The sequence below is a fragment of the Chinchilla lanigera genome, unplaced genomic scaffold (genome assembly GCF_000276665.1).
Source record: "Chinchilla lanigera isolate Chin_1 unplaced genomic scaffold, ChiLan1.0 scaffold00041, whole genome shotgun sequence".
Lineage (NCBI taxonomy): Eukaryota > Metazoa > Chordata > Mammalia > Rodentia > Chinchillidae > Chinchilla > Chinchilla lanigera.
Window position 1 is genome coordinate 15,406,896 of NW_004955442.1, and position 18,474 is coordinate 15,425,369.

At 38.5% G+C, this 18,474-nt stretch overlaps 1 protein-coding gene across 1 annotated transcript in view; it reads left to right on the forward strand.

Annotated features, from left to right (window-relative positions):
- The first annotated feature begins 2,448 nt into the window (after positions 1-2,448).
- Positions 2,449-18,474, forward strand: part of Meiob (meiosis specific with OB domains) — a 35,653-nt gene continuing 19,627 nt past the window's right edge. The window contains exons 1-6 of the mRNA XM_005391499.1: positions 2,449-2,602; positions 6,739-6,815; positions 8,510-8,567; positions 11,794-11,925; positions 13,735-13,807; positions 17,681-17,876. Coding sequence (XP_005391556.1) covers positions 6,747-6,815; positions 8,510-8,567; positions 11,794-11,925; positions 13,735-13,807; positions 17,681-17,876 — 528 coding nt within the window. The 5' untranslated portion in view covers positions 2,449-2,602; positions 6,739-6,746. The remainder of the gene's footprint in view (positions 2,603-6,738; positions 6,816-8,509; positions 8,568-11,793; positions 11,926-13,734; positions 13,808-17,680; positions 17,877-18,474) is intronic.

An 18,474-nucleotide genomic window follows, 5' to 3' on the forward strand; every position in this document is an offset into this window, starting at 1 on the left:
TACAACAACTCTTGATAATCTCCTACCTCTTTTGTCTGTAACTCACTATTATTTGTCTATTTGTTTTCCTGAGAAACTATTTTGTAGACAATAATATGTAAAATGGTAACCATTGATAATTTCCTACCATTTTGTCTATAATTTGCTAAGTCCCCCCTATTATTATGTTATCCTTCTTTTATTCTTTAAAATAAAAAAAAATATCTGTAAGGGTAAGCATACCTACAACAATGTAGGTTGGTAAGTCCTTGAAAGGAGTGAAGAGTGGGAAGTGAGACTAGTTATGCCAGTAATTGAACCATTAGCATTTCAGCTCCTGGGAGGAACATCACCACAGGACTAATGTTACAAGATTTATTTTTATAATTACAAGGTCAAAAGATTGTCTTGTAATTCATTTTAATAGTTTGTTTTTCCTACCAATTAATATGTATAAAACTTATTTATATATTTTTCCTTGTCATGAGTGACAGGTACCAAGGTGGTCTCACAGCTCCTAGAAGCTCTAGGGAGGTGACAACAGAGCCACCTACCACCCCATAGCCAGACATGCAAGCCATTTCAGCAATGATTTCTGTTCACTCACCGCTGACTGTTACATCAAGTGGAAGGGCTGGACATTCCTATTTTGATACATATATATCCAAAATATGTTGGCAAGTCAGTTCTATTGTTAAGAACAAAGCAATTAGAAAGCAATATAAAGTGGAAGGAACAAATTCTTTACATAAACAAGGAGTCCTAGTTTCATTATTAGCCTAAAATAATTTCACTCTTCTGGGCTTGTATTTCTTTTATTTTTTATTTTAAAGGGCTTGTATTTTGAAGCATCAAGTGTATGAGAAGCTCATGCTGTACTAGAGAGGCTGATTCTGTTTGCTTTATCTCATGTATCTTTCAGCAAAAATTAATTTATTAAACCATGAAAAAATACAAACAAGAATTTTAAATATTATTCTCCCACTGAGATTCAAATAAAAAAGGCATGAAAATTATTTTTTATTACTTTTCTTGCCTTCATTTCAAATTGACATAAAACACCAGTTCTTTATTTTAGAAAGATCAAAATATGTTTTTTAAAAGACAAACTGGACTGGCACAGTGCCTGCCTGGCAAGTGTAAGGTCCTGAGTTTGATTTCTGGTACAAAAAAAAAAAAAAAAAGACTGGAAAGGAATATGAGAAATTAAATAAAGCTTTTTCCATTAAATTTGAAATAATGGTAATGCAGCATTTTATTTTGTGTTCCATTATATTTGGGGAATTTTTAAATGAGAAAAACTTAAAATTGTATTTTGATAATAACAAAACTTGCCTATAATGTATTTTTCTTTTGTAACATGTGGCTGCATAATATTTAGCAAAGGTTTTTTCCTTTTTTAAGGGAGAAGCTCACCAATTTAAATAATGCTACAGGGGCTGGAGATTTAGCTCAGTGGCACAGCGCCTGCCTGGCAAGCGCAAGGTCGTGAGTTCGATTTCTGGTACCGGAAGAAACAAAACAAAACCCCCCAAATAAATCATGCTACATGTAGACAGTACTTGTTGATAAACTGAATGGATTTAGTTGTTGGCTCTTCTTTGTCCCAATGGGTACTGACTAAAATTATTTTAATAAGTCATTAGATTAAAATGTCCACATAGTAGTAATTTAAAACACAAAAAGGCGGCAATTTTGGGGTCGGGGTCAGGTTCACCTAAGTACTCTCTTTCGCACTACATACACACACACACACACACACACATACATACATGTGAACATTTACATACATAGGTATTTTCTGAGTGAAACTTTGTACCATGTATACACATATAATGCATTTTATGTGATATTGCTTATTTTTGCATGATGCTACACATGCAACTCATGATTTAGGCGGCATTCAGTGCCACCAAGGGAATCCTTTACCTACAGCAGCCGCCCCGCCCTGCCTCACCAAGTGACCGGCCAGGTCTGTGGGCAGCAGCCCTCTTCTCCACAGCCCTGTGAACACTCTCTCTCGGCTTTCTTTGGTGCGTGTTCTGCTTTAAGTTGAGATTAATTTAATTAAGTAAGGTGTTCTGTAGTAAGTGAATTATTACAGAACATCGTAGAGAGATTCCGCCTCCGTTTTCTCAACGTTTCCCCAGTGGGTCATCCTGCAAGTGCAGTCGAGATCAGTCGAGACAGGTGACCGCGATGGATGCCTGGTCGAGTCCTATTCTACCTGCGGGTCCTCTGCTGTGCTCGAGCTGCTCGCGGGCGTCCAGTGACTCTCACGCCTGCCCTGCCCTTCGGCGCTAGAGTCTGTGGAAGCGCTTAGGCTGCAGAAGAGACGAGACAGTAATATTCTCCTAGGGGGTGGGGTCAGCGTCCTGGGGGGCGGGGCCAGCACTCTATGGGCGTGGTCCAGGCTGGAAGGGGCGTGGCGAGCTCTTGGTGGGAGGCCGGCTCCTGGCGGGCCCCGGATCGGCACGCGGCTGGGCGGGGCCTCGTGCTAACGGTCGCGTGCGGCTGTCAAGTGGGCTCCCGGCAGCCGCTGTCCGAGCGCTCTGTGGAGAAGCCGCGGAAAGCGGGAGACTCCGGGGCGGGCCAGAAGACCAGCCAGCCCGGCGCGCATCTGGTGAGCAGCGGCACGCGCCTCGCTTCATTTCTTAGGGCTGGGGTTTCAGGCTGCTGCGTGCGCTGTGGGAAGCCGGCTTGGTCCCTGAGGGTTCCCCGGCTAGCGCGCGGCTCTGGGCCTCTCGGGGTCCTGTCGATAATGTCCCGGCTCAAGTCTCCCGCTCCTCAGGCCCCGCCAGGTTCCCCCCCCGGGCACTCCCCGCCTCCTGTTGGGTCCCCCTGGGGTTTCGCACCTCAGGTTCCCCCCTCAGGACCCTCCTGGGGCCCCTCAGGTTCTCCCTCGGGTTCCGGCCCCCAAGTCTTCCTCTCGGAGCTTGGTCCCTCGGGTCCCCTTCTCTCGGCCCTCCTCTCAGCACAGGGCTGGCCTCGCTGGCGCCCGTGTTCGGGGTGCGCGGAAGGGACCGTGCTCGGGAGCTCCGGGGCAGTTTTAAGGGGCGAGAGGGCCAGTCAGATTTAAAAGCCAGAACCCGAGGGCAGACCCAGGCTGTAAAATATGCAGAACCTGCTGCATAGTCACAGTGTACATCGCGTTGTTTCCAAACAGCTTCCTTACCCAGTGCAGCGCGTCTCTTTCCAGTGCTCAGTGTTGCGCCAGCTGAGTTCTGACAAGTGCGTAATGTCACGCCAGCAGACTGCCACTACAGGACCCCACAGACCAGTCTCACGCCCTAGAAATCCACCCCCCTGCTCTCTCCTACCCACCCGCGCTCTCTGACAACACTGATCTTTTTACTCTTCAGAGTGCTGCTTTTTGCAGAGTGTTATGGAATTGTAATCATCTAAAATACAACGTCAAAACACCGAATGAACAAACAGGGAGCCTTGCCCATCACCAAAGAGATTAAAACAAAATGATGTTTTGGATCCTTCAGCCTTGGGCTTGTCAGTTACTAGATGCAAATGTATGAGGAGAATATAAAATAAGGAACTTTCAGAAATATTTGTGTGCAAGCCATACATTTTTTTCTTTTCTTTTTTAAAGCAGTGTTAGAAAATTTGAAACTAATTTGAAAAGTTACTAACATATTTTCTTCTGTCTTCATACTGGAGCAGCCAGCTAACTTACTAATGGACAGCCAGCTAACTTACTAATGGACACCTCATATTTAGAAGTTAGCTAGAATTTCATAGTACAAAACTTGCCTAAGTTCCCATTGAAGCAGCAGGAGGAAAAAACTGAACAAAACTGTTCTCTTCTATAAGAGAAAATAACTAGTTTTATTAAAGTTTGTTACAAAATTTGTGGTTTATGATGAGAGTTTGGAGTGATTTCCCTGTAGAGAAATGGCATAGAAAAGATTGCTTAGTAATAGCCTAGTCCAACATCAATTGTTTTTTCCAGACAGAGTCTCACTGTATAGCCCAGGCTGGCCTCAAACTCATGGTGATCCTCCTATTTCTGCCTCTCATGTTCTGGGATTACAGGCGTGTGCCACCATGCCTGGCTCCAACATCAATTTTATTTTAATTAATTAATTTTGTTTTTGTTTTTTTTTGAGTCAGGGTCTGACTATGCAGTTCAGGCCAGCCTTGAGCTCACTTTGTAGCCCAGGCAGTGTGCCTTCTTCATTTGGGTTCATAGAGTCCCTTTCTCCTGTTCCAGACCCCCTGAGGAAGTGAGGGCTGTGAAATTCAGCTTTCTCCTCTGGAGGAGAGCTTCAGCAAAGAGGAGCCAGAGGGGATTAGGCCTAAACAAAGGACCAGGAGGGTCCTAGAAAAACAGACCAGGTGAGGCTGGATTCAGGCCAGATAGGCAGTCACTCTTTAAAATCGCAGGATGAACTCAGAGATCAAGGAGGAGAATTAGGAGAGCTGAGATGGGGAATCTGTCAGAGGTGGTTCTGGTGTCCCTACTGCCTGTTGTGTAGGCACAGCTTCATAACAGGCACCTTTGGCATTGCTACCTCTATTACTTTAACAGAATTCCATCATCATTATATCTTTCCTTCCACGCTTGGCAGGAGGAGTGTCTGGGCAATCCTCCTGCCTCAGCCACCCAAGTGCTGGAATTATAGGCATGTGCCACCACACGCGGATCTTTTTTTTTTTTTTTTTTTTTTTTAATGGTACAGGGAATTGAACTTAGGGCCTTGTGCTTGCCAAGTAGGCACTGTGCCGCTGAGCTATATACCTGGCCCACACCTGGCTCTTAAATGAATAAATGAACCTGTCATTGTTTGACAAATATTTCAGAGAGTGAAATTTCATAGCCAGATCTGCTGAGGCCAAAGAATGAGTGAAAAATTTAATACTGCTTAATTCCCAATTATTTCTTCTGGCACCAGAAGGCCTTGAATGCAAAAACTGCTACACTACACTGGATAATATTAAAAGATAATGCTATCATTTACTGAGAGCCTGTGAACATCTGGGTACCTTGTGCACACTATTCAGAATTCTCACCGTAAGTGGTATTCACATTTTCAGGATGAGGAAATTGTTTATTTTTATTTATTTATTTATTTTGTTTTTTACTAGTACCAGGAATTGAACTCATGATCTTGTGTTTGCCAGGCAGGCGCTGTGCCGCTGAGCTAAATCCCTAGCCCCGAAATTAAGTTTAATAATGTCAAAACATGTAAACTAGTGGTGCTGGAATTCAAAATCATATTTAAGCAACTCCACAGGTTCACTGAACTCAGGTTTCAGGGAATACTTTCTTCAACTGAAGCCTATGGGTGAGGGCATTATCAGATTTAGAAAAGCTATACTTTACAAAGCGAAATCGTCAGACTGTTAGTTTGCTGTAGGTTACAGTTTGGGGTACAATAAAACCTTTTATAGTGATAATATTTATGGACAATTTGCCATTCATTCATTTGATATTTATGTGTATTTTCTATGTGCTAAGTAGTACATAGGAGGGCACAGCAGTACATTCCTACAGTCCCAGTACTCACAGACGTTGAGCTGGGAGAGTCCCTTGAGCCCAGGAATTGGAGACCAGCCTGGGTAACTTATCAAGACACCAGACCTCCACTCCCTCCAACTCCTTCCCCTCAAAACTACCCACATAAAAATATGTAAGACATTATCTTTGTCTTCATAAGCTCAGCATCTAGAGATGTCTTTAAAATTACTACCTTCCCCCTCACACAATCTGACCAATTTTATGATTTGAGGTGTTTACAATACAGTTTTGCTTTAGTTTTTAGTTAGGCTTGGTGCCAATGAATATGTAAATTTTCAAATATCCTACTGAGTGCCTGCTTCGGCAGCACATATACTCAAATGCCCCACTGAATCATCTCTTATCTGAAACTCTAAATTTACATAATATTTAAAAATCGCTAAGTTTTACAGTCTTTTTTTTTTTTTTTTTGGTCTTTTTGAGGCAGGGTCTTACTATACAGTTCAGGCTGGCCTTGAGCTCACTTTGTAGCTCAGGCTGGTCTCAAACTCATGACGATCCTCCTGCCTCAGCCTCCCGAGTGCTGGGATTTCAGGCATGCGCCACCACCTCAGTTTACATAGCCTAAAAAAACAAAAATATTGAGCTGAGTGTGGTGGCACACACGTGTAATCCCAGCACTCAGGAGATTGAGGCAGGAGGATCACCCAGAGTTTGAGGCTCACCTGGGCTACGTAGGAATTTCAAGGCCAGCCTGAACTACATAATGGGATCAAATCTCAAAAAATTAAGAAACACACACACACAAGAAAAAATGAAAAATTGAAATCTAGCTATATAATTCACTTTGGGTTTTGTTTTTGTGTCTGTTTTTTAAGATGGAGTCATATCAGGTTGGCCTGTAACTCTCACTTTAGCATCTAGATTATCTGGGACTTCAAAGGACACTACACTTTTTTTTTTGAGATGGGATCTAACTATGCAGTTTAAGTTGGCCTTGAACTCATTATAACGGAGGCTGATCTCAAACTCCTGGTGATCCTCCTGGCTCAGCTTCCCAAGTGCTGTGATTACTTGCATATGTCAGTATGCCTGACAATAAAAAGACACTTTAAACATGTTTTCTATAGGTCTAAATCTATATTAATTTACATTTCACTATTATAATGAATAATTTTTTAAATGAGTAAAATATTCGGTGCTTTCCTAATTTTTTTAATTTTTGAAATTTTTCATAATTTTAGAGTTTTAATTTATGCATCTAAATTTTATCTTCTCAAATGTAGATTTAAAAATGGCAAACTCCTTTGCATCAAAGGCCTTCACTGCACTTTCAGATCTGCATCCAAATATGGCTAACCTGGTAGGTTTCAATGATATAGTCGTTTGATTATTTGCTAATGAAACTTTATTTGGTGACATTACATAGACATTATTGATTCATTGAACATATGCTTGTAAAATTGACAGGTATATATATACTAATTGTTTTAGTATAATTGTTACATGTTACCTATCCCTAAACTTCTTTGTATCTATGCCAACTAAATATTACTCTTTCTTTTGTCTGTAAGGTAGAAGATATATGAACAATCAGTAGGTTTGAATACTGATTGTTCAAAATGATCAAAAGGTATTTTGTATTGGTGTAATGAATACCTAATAAAGTGACAAATGTAGTAAATGCTCAAATTTGGCATTATAAAATCATTTTCATTCACAATAGCAAATCCCTAATCAAATTATCAAAGTTGTTGTCTTAAATACTTGTCATTATGCTGCTTTTAACACTTTTTGGCAGGAGTTGTAGAATGATTTCTAACATATGGAAACTGTTATTTATTTAAAAGAAACCTGGGTAGAACCATGAGGTGCAGCACAATGAAAGGGATTATTACCTTCTCCACCTTCTCAGTCCCTGACCTATCTGGCTTTGCAAAAACAGATTTTTTAAAATGATATAAGTTTGCATGTAACTTTAGTAATTTGCAATTCAAACTTTATTAATGTTAAAATGTAGTTATTCCTGCTAGTTTTCCTTAAAAAGTAAACTGCTAATTGCTTCTTCAATTTGAAAGTATTATTCAACATTTCCCTTAGTTGAGTATGTCCATCAAAATTCACTGAATGTACATGTATGTGGAATTTAAGAAATAATGAAAATGTGTCTAAACACAATAATTCTGGGTAATAGCTCAGCCAGAATGTGATAGTCTTAAAAGCTTGACTGTACTTGAAATGTCACAGATTATTACAAAATCAGTTGCTAGAATTAATAATAATATAAGTTTATGTTTTTCCTTTCAGAAAAAGATATCTTTTATTTCTTTATTTTAAATTTTTTTAGACAAGATCTATGTAGCCCAGGCTAACCTCGAACTCATGATCCTCCTGCCTCAGCTTCCCACATGCTGGGATCACAATATTATCTCTTAAGGCACATTTTCAATATTTTTATTTTTCTTTGTTACTCATTAAAGAGAACATTAAAGTTTTAAGGAGATTTTAATATCTTGAAGGTTTAAGATCCATGACCTTAGAATTTAGATTTATTAGCAACAATATATAAATTTTGTTACAGTCTAATTTATATTACTATCCACTAGACATTACTATCTAATTTATATTACTATCCAGCATGGTTGAATTAAGAAGTTAAGCAATTTTATGTTAGAAAACCCTATGTCAAAGCAAGCTTTGAAGACCATGGCAAATTAAATTGCATTATACATGTGCTTTGGATGAATTCGGTAAAGACTGATAGCATAGGGCAGTTACTATGCTCCATCTAGTGATTGAAAATAAAGTAGAAGCATACTGGATATTAAATGATTATATTTGCAATAGCAGTTAACTGTTTTACTATTTTGTACTATTCTTTGTGGAACTGAGCATTTATGAAGTTCTTTTAGATGTTTATCTGAAATAAGTACATTTAAATGGTTCCTAGTCAAAAATGTTTGTTAAGAGCCAGTAAAATATAACGAGTCCATGAAATTAAATTTACCATCTACATCTGTGTTTAATACTGGTCTTCTATACTCTTTTGTTTTTCAGAAAATAATTGGTGTAGTTATTGGGAAAACAGACGTCAAAGGCTTTCCAGACAGAAAAAGCTGAGTTCTGTTTAACTTTGCTTTGTTTCATCAACTGTGGCTTATGACTACAATGAAGTATATTTAACTGATTAAATTCTCCATGTCTGTTTAACTCCTTAAAGGCAATGGCCATATCCTTTATTGTACTCAATTCAAGGGCATATGTGTGAGAACAGGTCACAATTTCAATGATTTTGTGTGATGGTTCTCAAACATACAGGACTTTAGTATGCAATGCCCCAAGTAGTTAAAATTTGGTCAGTGTATTAACTTGTCTCAACAAGAGTTTCTTTAGCACCTGTACTTGTACAACGGCAAAAATAGAAATCGTAATCTCATATCTTCAGATACAACAGTGTGTAAGAGTATGAATTTGGGGGGCTAGATTGACTTGCTTTATTTACTTGCTAGATGATCTAAGATTGTCCTATATATACAGTACCTGTGAATTAGGAACATTTAAAGCTGATGTGAGATGCAAATGAGTTCATATGGGTAAGGGTTAGCTTTGTGTGTGACCCATAGTAAGAACTCCAGGTCACTAAAAAAAACAAACAACCCCCCCCAAACAATTGTATTAAAAATGATTGCTTCTGGGAAAAAGTAACTGATAGGAGGGTGAGGGGGCTTATTTTGTTTTTGTAATAAGTCTTATAGACTGTTTTTCCTTTAACTGTATAACTAATAAACATTTTAAAAATTAAAAAAAAAAACCTCCAGGTTACCTATCGCTTTCAGCCTAAGAGATGAAAAATACATAAATATCAAACAAGTGAGAAAATGATAGGATGAGGCTTTTTGAGCAGGAAGGTGTCATGGTAGAGTAGTGCCTGAGGGAGAGAAAAGTATAGCAGCAGTATCCATACATTTACTCAAATATCTGGACAAGGTATTGAAAAAAAATTCATCTTTCATGTGTGGAAAATAATAGTTAACTTTGGCCTTAGTGGTTTTTATGAAGTTATTTGACCTGTGTGAGAGTTTTAGAACAATGGAAAGATAATCCAAGACTAAAATTTAGGTTTTAAAATCAAGTCACAGGGCTGGGGATGTAGTTCAGTTGTGCATTGCCTGCCTGGCAAGCTTGAGGCCCTGAGTTTGATTCCCGCTACCAAAACAACAACCAAAAACCAACAGTAAAATCAAATCACTTTTTAGGCATGGTGACACAAGCCTGCAATCCCAGCATTCAGGAGGCCTAGGCAGGACCACAAGTTGTAGGCCAGCCTGAACTACATAGCAAGAACTGGTCTCAAAAAAACAAAAAAAAAAAAAAAAAAAAAATCACCTTTAAATTTTTGTAGTTTGTATGAAAGATAAAATATGGAATGCCAAACTAGCAATTCATTGCAATTACTTTAGAAGTGTCAGAGCTTTTTATTAAAAGTTAAGATATAGTGTCAAAGTGAATCAGAACTCTAGCCAGCCAATAATTTTGACAAAAAAGACATTAATTTTACTAAAATTATCTGAGTAATTATGGCTCTGTTAGTTTGACTCACAGTGTAGTGATAGTTACCTTTATTTTTGTTTTATTTTATGTTCATGTGCCATTTTTATTTTTGAGGTTATATAACAGTTACCATCTTGTTCTCATGCAGTTCATGTATGTACTTTATTTTATCATAAGTAGATCAATATTACCACTTGAACAGTTTGAGAAAATCTTTATCTTACTGTTTACTAAGGTCTAAAAGGCATAATTTCAAATACAGTAATTATGAAAAAAGTAATTACTAAGATATATGCTAAAATTATAACAGTGAAATGTAGTTTTTCACCCTCAGATTGTCTGAATGAGAAGGGGAATACTTCATTGTTGTTTGACTTCTTTTTATGACATCTATAGTACTTTTTTGGGGGAAGGTATGCTTACTGACTTCTAAAAACACTGCATAAATAACATTATTTTTTCATGAAAAATTCAGTCAGTAGAAAATGTAGAATTGATAAGCAAAATTTCTTTTTTGTTATTGTTCTATTTTTTGTCTTTTTGAGACAGGGTCTCCCTATGCAGTTTAGGCTGGTCTTGAGCTCACTTTGTGGCCAAGGCTGGCCTCGAGCTCACAATGATCCTCCTGCCTCAGCCTCCCTAGTGCGGGGATTACAGGCATGTGCCACCACACTTGGAGCAAAATTTCTTTTTCAACCCATCCTAATTCTCTTTCCAAAAGTAGACATTAATCCCTGTTCAAGATATATTGGTATTGGGGCTGGGGATTTAGCTCAGCTGCAAAAGCGCCTGCCTGGCAAGCGCAAGGTCGTGAGTTCGGTTCCCGCTACCGGAGAAAAACCAAAAAAAAAAAAGATATATTGGTATTTATGTTAGGTTGTATTACCTTTTTGTTTTGTTTTGACACACAATTTTTCTTGGTAGTCCAGGTTGGCCTTGAACGCATGATCTTCCTGTGTGCTGGGACTACAGGTTTTCATCACCACTATATTACTTTTTTAATTACCAAAAATAATAAATTTTTATTTTGTACAAAAATGTACTTGCTGACCCCTAGTGGTGATTATTTAGTATCACACAATTTGTTGTGAAGTAAATTTTTTTTCTTTTCTTTTCTTTTTTCTTTTCTTCTTTTTTGAGACAAGGTCTTGCTATGCAGTTCAGGCTGGCCTTGAGATCACTTTGTAGCCAAGGCTGGTCTCAAACTCGAAACAATCTACCTGCCACACCCCTCTGAGTGCTGGGATTACAGGCATGAGCCACCACACCTGGCTACACTTGAATTTTGACTTGGGTTAAAACAATAGCAGTAACAGAAAAATGGAAAATCTAAGCTTATAAATGGACAGTTGAAGTCTACATATCATTTTCCTCCAAATACGCAGATCATTGGAGAAAGGAGCAAAGAACTAACTACACTGGCAACTTATCATTTTACTTCAAAATTCATGAAAGCATAACTTATAGAATGTACACCTAAAATAACACTTTCTACCAGGTGCTGAAGTATTTTTTATCATTTTAGTACTTATCAATAACTGATCATTTAGCTGGGTGTGGTGGCACAGTCCTGTAATCCCAGCACTCGGGAGGCTGAGGCAGAAGGAACACTGAGAGTCTGAGGCCAGCTTGGGTTGCATAGTGAGTTCAAGGCCAGCCTGATCTACAGAGAAAGACCCTGACTTAAAAAAAAAAACCCTAATTGATCATTTGATTAAATATATAATCATTTGTTCAAAGTCAAAATAAAACTTTTCACTTAGAGAATAAAAGTATTGGTTTTCTCTTAGACATTGGATCAGAAAGATATACTTTCAGTTTCACCATTCGTGATTCACCAACCTATTTTGTAAATGCAACGTCCTGGGGCAACGAAGATTATATCAAGTCACTTTCTAACAGCTTTAGGGTTGGAGAATGTGGTAAGTTAGCACTGGTCCTTAAAGTGTTTCTATTACTGTGTTGTTTGTGGCAACTATACTGAAGGAGTCACAAAGAAATAAGACACACTTTATAATTCTCCAGAACCTTATCAGAAAAAAATCAGATGTTAAAAGCATATTGCAAGGTATTTAGCATGTTACTTGAAGCATATAAACATGGTAAGACATTTTTTGGGAATTGAATGTTTGCACTGGGCTACATCCCCACGCCCCTTCTCTTCATTTGCTTTTTATTTTGATACAGTATCTCACTAAATCACTAAGTTGCTCAGTTTAGGCTCAAACTAGCAATCCTGCTAGTTTCCCAGAGCACAGGGATTACAGGTATGTTCCACCACACCTGGTTCTTAAGGAACTTTACTTTTAGTTGATATACCAAATTTTTGCATCATCTTCGCACACCAGTATCTCTCTGATAGTACAAAACAATAAGGACTTTCAGCCAGGTGTAGTGGTGCCTGCCTGTAATCCCAGCATTCACATGGCTGAGACAGGAGGATTGTTGTGAGTTCAAGGCCAGTCTGGGCTACACAGTGAGACCCTGTCTCAAAACAAAACAAACAAGGACTTTGAAAGCACAGATCTGGATTCCAATTCCAGCCCCAACATTTATTTACATTATATGAACCAATAACCCATTAGGTTATTGTGAATGTTTAATGAGGTAGTATATATGGTATAAAGTGTAAAATTTAGTCACCAGCTAGATAACAGCTGTAAACAAAACAGAAACAGGAAAGCAGGTATACTAGCTCTCCTTTATGGTAGAGAAAGAAGGGAAAGAGTAATGCAGATAATGAACCACTCTTATCCAATACTGTAGAGTCAAGCAGCCAGTTACTCATGTCATTTATTTGGTACCTAATTTTATTTTGCTTTGTATTATTAATTTTCAGGGATATGTATATTATCTTTCTAACCAAATAAGTTTATTAAACATATGGAGTATGAAGGCAGAAAACATTGCAAACTTCGTAGGGCCCAAGACAGTTATAAACATTCCTTGAATGAATGGTAAAACATCAGTTATACAGAGAGATAAAGATATATTTTAGTATTAAATTATATGTTGATGTTGGTGAGGATCAAAAATAAGGGATTTTTAAAAGCCTAAAATCTGTGATGATTATACATACAAATAAGATGTTAGTGGAGTGCAGTGAAAAGAGTATAGATTTTTGAATCAGAAGAATTCTAATTCTAGCTCTACTACTTTGTAGATATAAAACCTCAAGAAAGTTATTTAACTTCTGAGCTGCAGTGTCTTTATTTGCAAGATAGGGGTGGTGGTCATGGGTTGGTGGTGTGAGGAATGAACAAAACAGCAAAAAAGATCTAATATAGGCCATGGGGAAACTGAAATCCCAAAATGTTGCATTCACAAAGCTAGAAAGTGCCAGAGCCAAAATTGGTGAGTTCTGCTCACTTTTGCATTGCTGTTTTCACCTCTCATTATTGTTTCCAAAGGTAAGTGTGTAGTGGTGGTCAATTAGTTTTATTGAAGAGAATATTACATGCAAATCAAATGTTGAGTGCAGTTAAGTTGCTAAAATAATATGAATATAAGCCACATATTGAGACATAAACATAAAACATTGGAAAAGTCACCTGGAGTCAAACTGATGGCTGCACCTCAGGAGGCCAATTCTCACACGAAGTACCTGTGATGGATTCATGACCCCAGCTTAGAAGTTAGAATTATAGGGCTAGAGTCATTGTTTACACACTTGTTTTTGATTAATCCTCGCATTATTGTGTGATGTCATCGTGCTTTGCCCTCTGTTTTAGTGATAATTGAAAATCCCCTGATCCAAAGAAAAGAAATAGAAAGAGAAGAAAAGTTCAGCCCTGCAACTCCTAGGTAAATATCTGTCTAGCGTGAAGTTCAATAACTTTTGTGCTAGAAGGATCATTACTAATAACTTTGGGTCAGACTAACAGAGTGCTTACTAAGGGTGCTGTACTTCAATTTGAAAATCTGGAGTTTAATTTCCTCTTGACAATATTTATTTTGAGATACAGGAGATGATTTATGAGATAATTTACTTTGATATAGTAGTAGCTGTGTATTTAGCATAGCCTTCCCCGATACCTGTGGAAGACTGGTTTCAGGATCCCTGTAGGTAACAAAATCCACATGTTCAAGTTCCTTATATAAAATGGCATATTTGCATATAACCTATGTATATTCTCTCGTATATTTGAAGCCATATCTACTTATAATACCTAATTCAATGTAAGTGCTATATAAATAGTTGTTATAACTATTATTTTTATTGTTATATTGTTATTTTTATTGGTTTTTCCTAAATTTTCTTCTCTTTTGGTTTTTTTTTTTTTCTGGAACCAGGGATCGAACTCACGACCTTGCACTTGCTGGGCAGGCGCTGTGCTGCTGAGCTAAATCCCCACCCCTCCTAAGTATTTTTGACCTACGATTGGTTGAATCCCTGAATTCAGAACCCACATATATGAAGAGCCCACCATATTTAATTCTCAGCCTTAGATTTTTAAAAAATTTGGTTCCAGTCTCATTAAAACTGAATAATTAGAAGAAAATCTCAAGCCAGGCATGGTGGCACATGCCTGTAATCCCAGCACTGAGGAGGCTGAGGCAGGAGGATCGCCATGAATTTGAGGGACCTTGGGCTATATAGTGAGTTTGAAGCTAGCCTGAACTATATAGTGAGACCCTGTCTAAAAAAATAGTACAGGAAGAGGAAAAAGAAGGAGGAGGAGGAGGAGAACAGCTCAATCTTGGAAGTGATATCCCTTTTTCATTTCAAGGTATCATTCTCTTCACATGCCTTACTATCTTAGATTAGGTTCCCTTGAAGAACTTGATGATTCTTGTGCAAATGGATCCTTGAGTGAGAGCTCTCAGGAGAAGGCTGCAGGACTGGGTGGGAAGAAGGGTGGGGTTCAGCTGGAGACCAGAAGGAAGCTCGGAGTATCAGTAGCTCCTGGAGCAGTACCCTGAGGGAAGGGGCTGACTTTTGTGCCCTGAATTACTCATAAACTGTAGTCTATCCATCTCTTCAACCCCTTGGAGAAAGGGCATAATCTCTAAGGCAGTTTGGTTCTTCTTTTTTAAGCCAGGAATCAGACTCAGGACCTTGTGCTTGCCAGGCAGGCGCTGTGCCACTGAGCTATATCCCCGGCCCTCCAAGGCAGTTTGGACCAAGGAAAGCTCTGGAGACGAGGGTGCAACTTACCAGGTGCCACCTGTAAAGGGCTATAGGTGAGCACAGCAGTCTGCTGTATAGACGCCTGCATCCATCATGCCTTCTCCAATCTACTCTTTTGACTTGTTTTATACTAGACTCTCAGGCCCATCTCTGCAGCCACAGTGAACTTTTTCCTTTTCATGAACATCCTAGAGTCATTCTGAACTAAGACCTATTGTACTTTCTATTCCATCTGTATAGAACATTTTTCTCCCATCTGTTTGAATATTTGCTAGTTCTTATTGTCAATCTCTCAGCTTACCTATTACCTTCTTTGATTCTCCCATTTACTCAGTCTTTAGGAGTCTTTCTAGTTAGTCACTAGGACCTGGGGTACTCATGCTAATAGTATCAAAATCCAGGTTACTCTTTGAGATTATTTGACTAATTTTTCTTCTGACTCCCTCTCACACATGTGAGTTTCATGAGAGCCGAGGTCTTGTATATCTTCTTCACATTATTTTCCCCTGCTTAAGTTCTGACATATAACATCTCAGTAAATATTTATGGAATGAATGAATGGAAGGAGGGAGGGAAGAACATTCTTGGCAGAAGAAATAAACATGTAACCTCCTGACATTTTCAGTTAATATCAGATTCAGCCATATAAAATTACTAATGTTCAATATTTTGCATCCAAAAATGTTGATTTCATATTCATAGCTGGAATGCAGGCCAAGTGCAAGGTCCAATGGGAAGAGAATCTTGCAGGAGCAGAGACATTTGCAGACAGCATTGCCTGTCATCTAAGTTCATTCCTTTTTGATGGGTAGCCACAGAAGGTCTTTGAGCTGGGAAATAATATTTTCATATTTATGACTTAGGGAGACTACTTTGGCTACATGTAGAGGATGTATTGTAAGGGAAGCTTAGTTAGGAGATCAAGGCAGTAGTTTGAGAGAGAAGTAATGAGGTAGATAACCAAGGTGATAGCAGTAGGAAGGAAAAAGAGGAGGGCTGGGTTAGAAAGGTGTGAAAGCTGGGCACCATGATGTGTACCTGTAGTCCCAGCTACTCAGAAAGCTGATGTAGAAGACTAAGCTTAGGAATCAGACCAGCCTCAAAAAAAAAAAAATTGCTGTGGAGGATACCCCATAAAGAACTTGGGAACTGATTACATGTAAGGAAAAAAGCACCTCAATTCAAGTGTATTACAAATATTCTGTATCTACTCTATTCACAGCACAATTTAAATAAGTGAAACACTGTCTTTGACCTTAGGCAGAGCAGTTAGGGTCATAAGAAGGAGAAATAATAAGTTCTTGGATTTTTATAGCTCTCTAAAGTTTTAGAGTCGGGGCTGGGGATTTAGCTCAGCGGCAAAGCGCCTGCCTGGCAAGCGCAGGGTTGTGAGTTCGGTTCCCGGTACCGGAGAAAAACAAAAACAAAAACAACAACAACAAAAAAATAGGAGCTAAAGTTTTAGAGTCATCTTTTTTGTAGTAGTGGGTATTGAACCCAGGTCCTTTGCACTGAGTTATATCCCCAGTTTTTATTTATTTATTTATCGTCTTTTTGAGACAGGATTTTGCTATGTAGTACAAGGTGGTCTTGAACTCACTTTGTAGCCCAGGCTGGCCTCAAACTCACAGTGATCCTCTTTTTTTTGTTGGTACCAGGAATCAAACTCAGGACCTTGTGCTTGCCAGGCAGGTGCTTGTACCTATCCTCTTGGGAGGCCTCAGCCTCCCAAGTGCTGAGATTACAGATGTGCACCACTGCACTTAGCTTATCCCCAGGTTTTTAAACTTTGAGACAGAATGCTACTGAGTTTCTCAAGTTGGGCTTGAACTTGTGATCTTACTTGCTTTGACCTCCTAGAATGCTGGGATTATAGGCATGCACCAACATCCCCAATTTAGAATGTTATTATACTCCTATTTTATAGAAAAGGAGACTAAAACTCAGAGTTTTGAACAAAGTCCAGGTGTGGCGATATACACCTGTAATCCCAGCGCTCCAGAAACTGAGGCAGGATCACCGTGAGTTTGAGGCCAGCCTGGGCTACACAGTGAGACACTGTCTCAAAAAAAAAAGTTTTGGACAAAGTCAGACAAGTAGTGTGCCTAGAATTCAGGCACAAATTGATACCCAAAACATTTTATTAATTGGAAGCATATTTTATTTCTTTGAAGAATTAAAGATTGAGATGAAAAACAAGTACATTTGATTTATATTTATTTATTTAGTACTGGGAATTGAACTGAAAACCTTGCCCTTGCCAGGCAGGCACTGTGCCCCTCAGCTGTATCTTGGGGTTTTTTTTTTTAGGCAATATTTTTTTTTTCTCCAGCAATACATTTATTTGATAATTGCCTTAGAATTTCTAGACAAGCAAATTTTAGACAAAAATATTTTGCAACATTATTTGGTGTTTCTAGGAGTAAAAAGCATAAATTTCTTAGTATAGCCTATAACACAAAAAGTAAAAGGACTGTGAAGTTGGAAGTATTTTTCTATTAAAAGTCATTTCATACTAACTTTTTAATATGTTCTTTGTTATTTAGCAACTGTAAACTATTGCTCAGTGAAAATCACTCAATGGTAAAAGTTTGTTCCAGTTATGAAGTGGACACCAAGTTACTTTCTTTGATACATTTACCTGTTAAAGAGTCTCGTGATTATTATTCATTGGGCGACATTGTTGCAAATGGACACAGTCTTGATGGGAGCATTGTTAATGTCCTTGCAGCAGTGAGATCGGTAAGTTAAAACCCCAACAAAGCCAACTAGAGTTTGGCAGAGGAGTTTCTTGTCCACTAATTTGTCAGCTAATTTAGAATGTAGTGGTCAGGGCCAGCTTGGGTAATTTTTCTACTAAGACAAGTAGTAAGTTGAGCTAAGAAAAACTAACACTTCTTATTAAAGGGAAAGTAGCATTTTACCTATAAATGAGTAACAAAATTATATTTGAATGGTAAATGCATTGTATACCATTTTACTTGTAAATGATCCACTGATTGAGAGTTTTTTGTTTGTTTGAGAGTTTTTGAGTTAAGCAAAACTGAATATAGAAAGGAGAAGTATATTGACTTGAAGAGCCAACATATTCTCTGAAAAGGGGTAGTTGAATAAGCCCAGGAATCAGTGCTGTACTTGTGTTTTCAAGGCTTCCCAGAGATGGGAGAGAAGAGAGAGAACACCAGTGTGGTACTGTAGGGGCTGGTTTGGCACATACTGCTGAGAAGCATGTAGGACAGCACCCCACAGGCCTAGGAATGTGTTACCTTCCGTGGCACCAAAATCCATCTTGGTTATTGCAGCAAATTCTGAATTCTTTTTTTTTTTTTTTTTTTTTTTT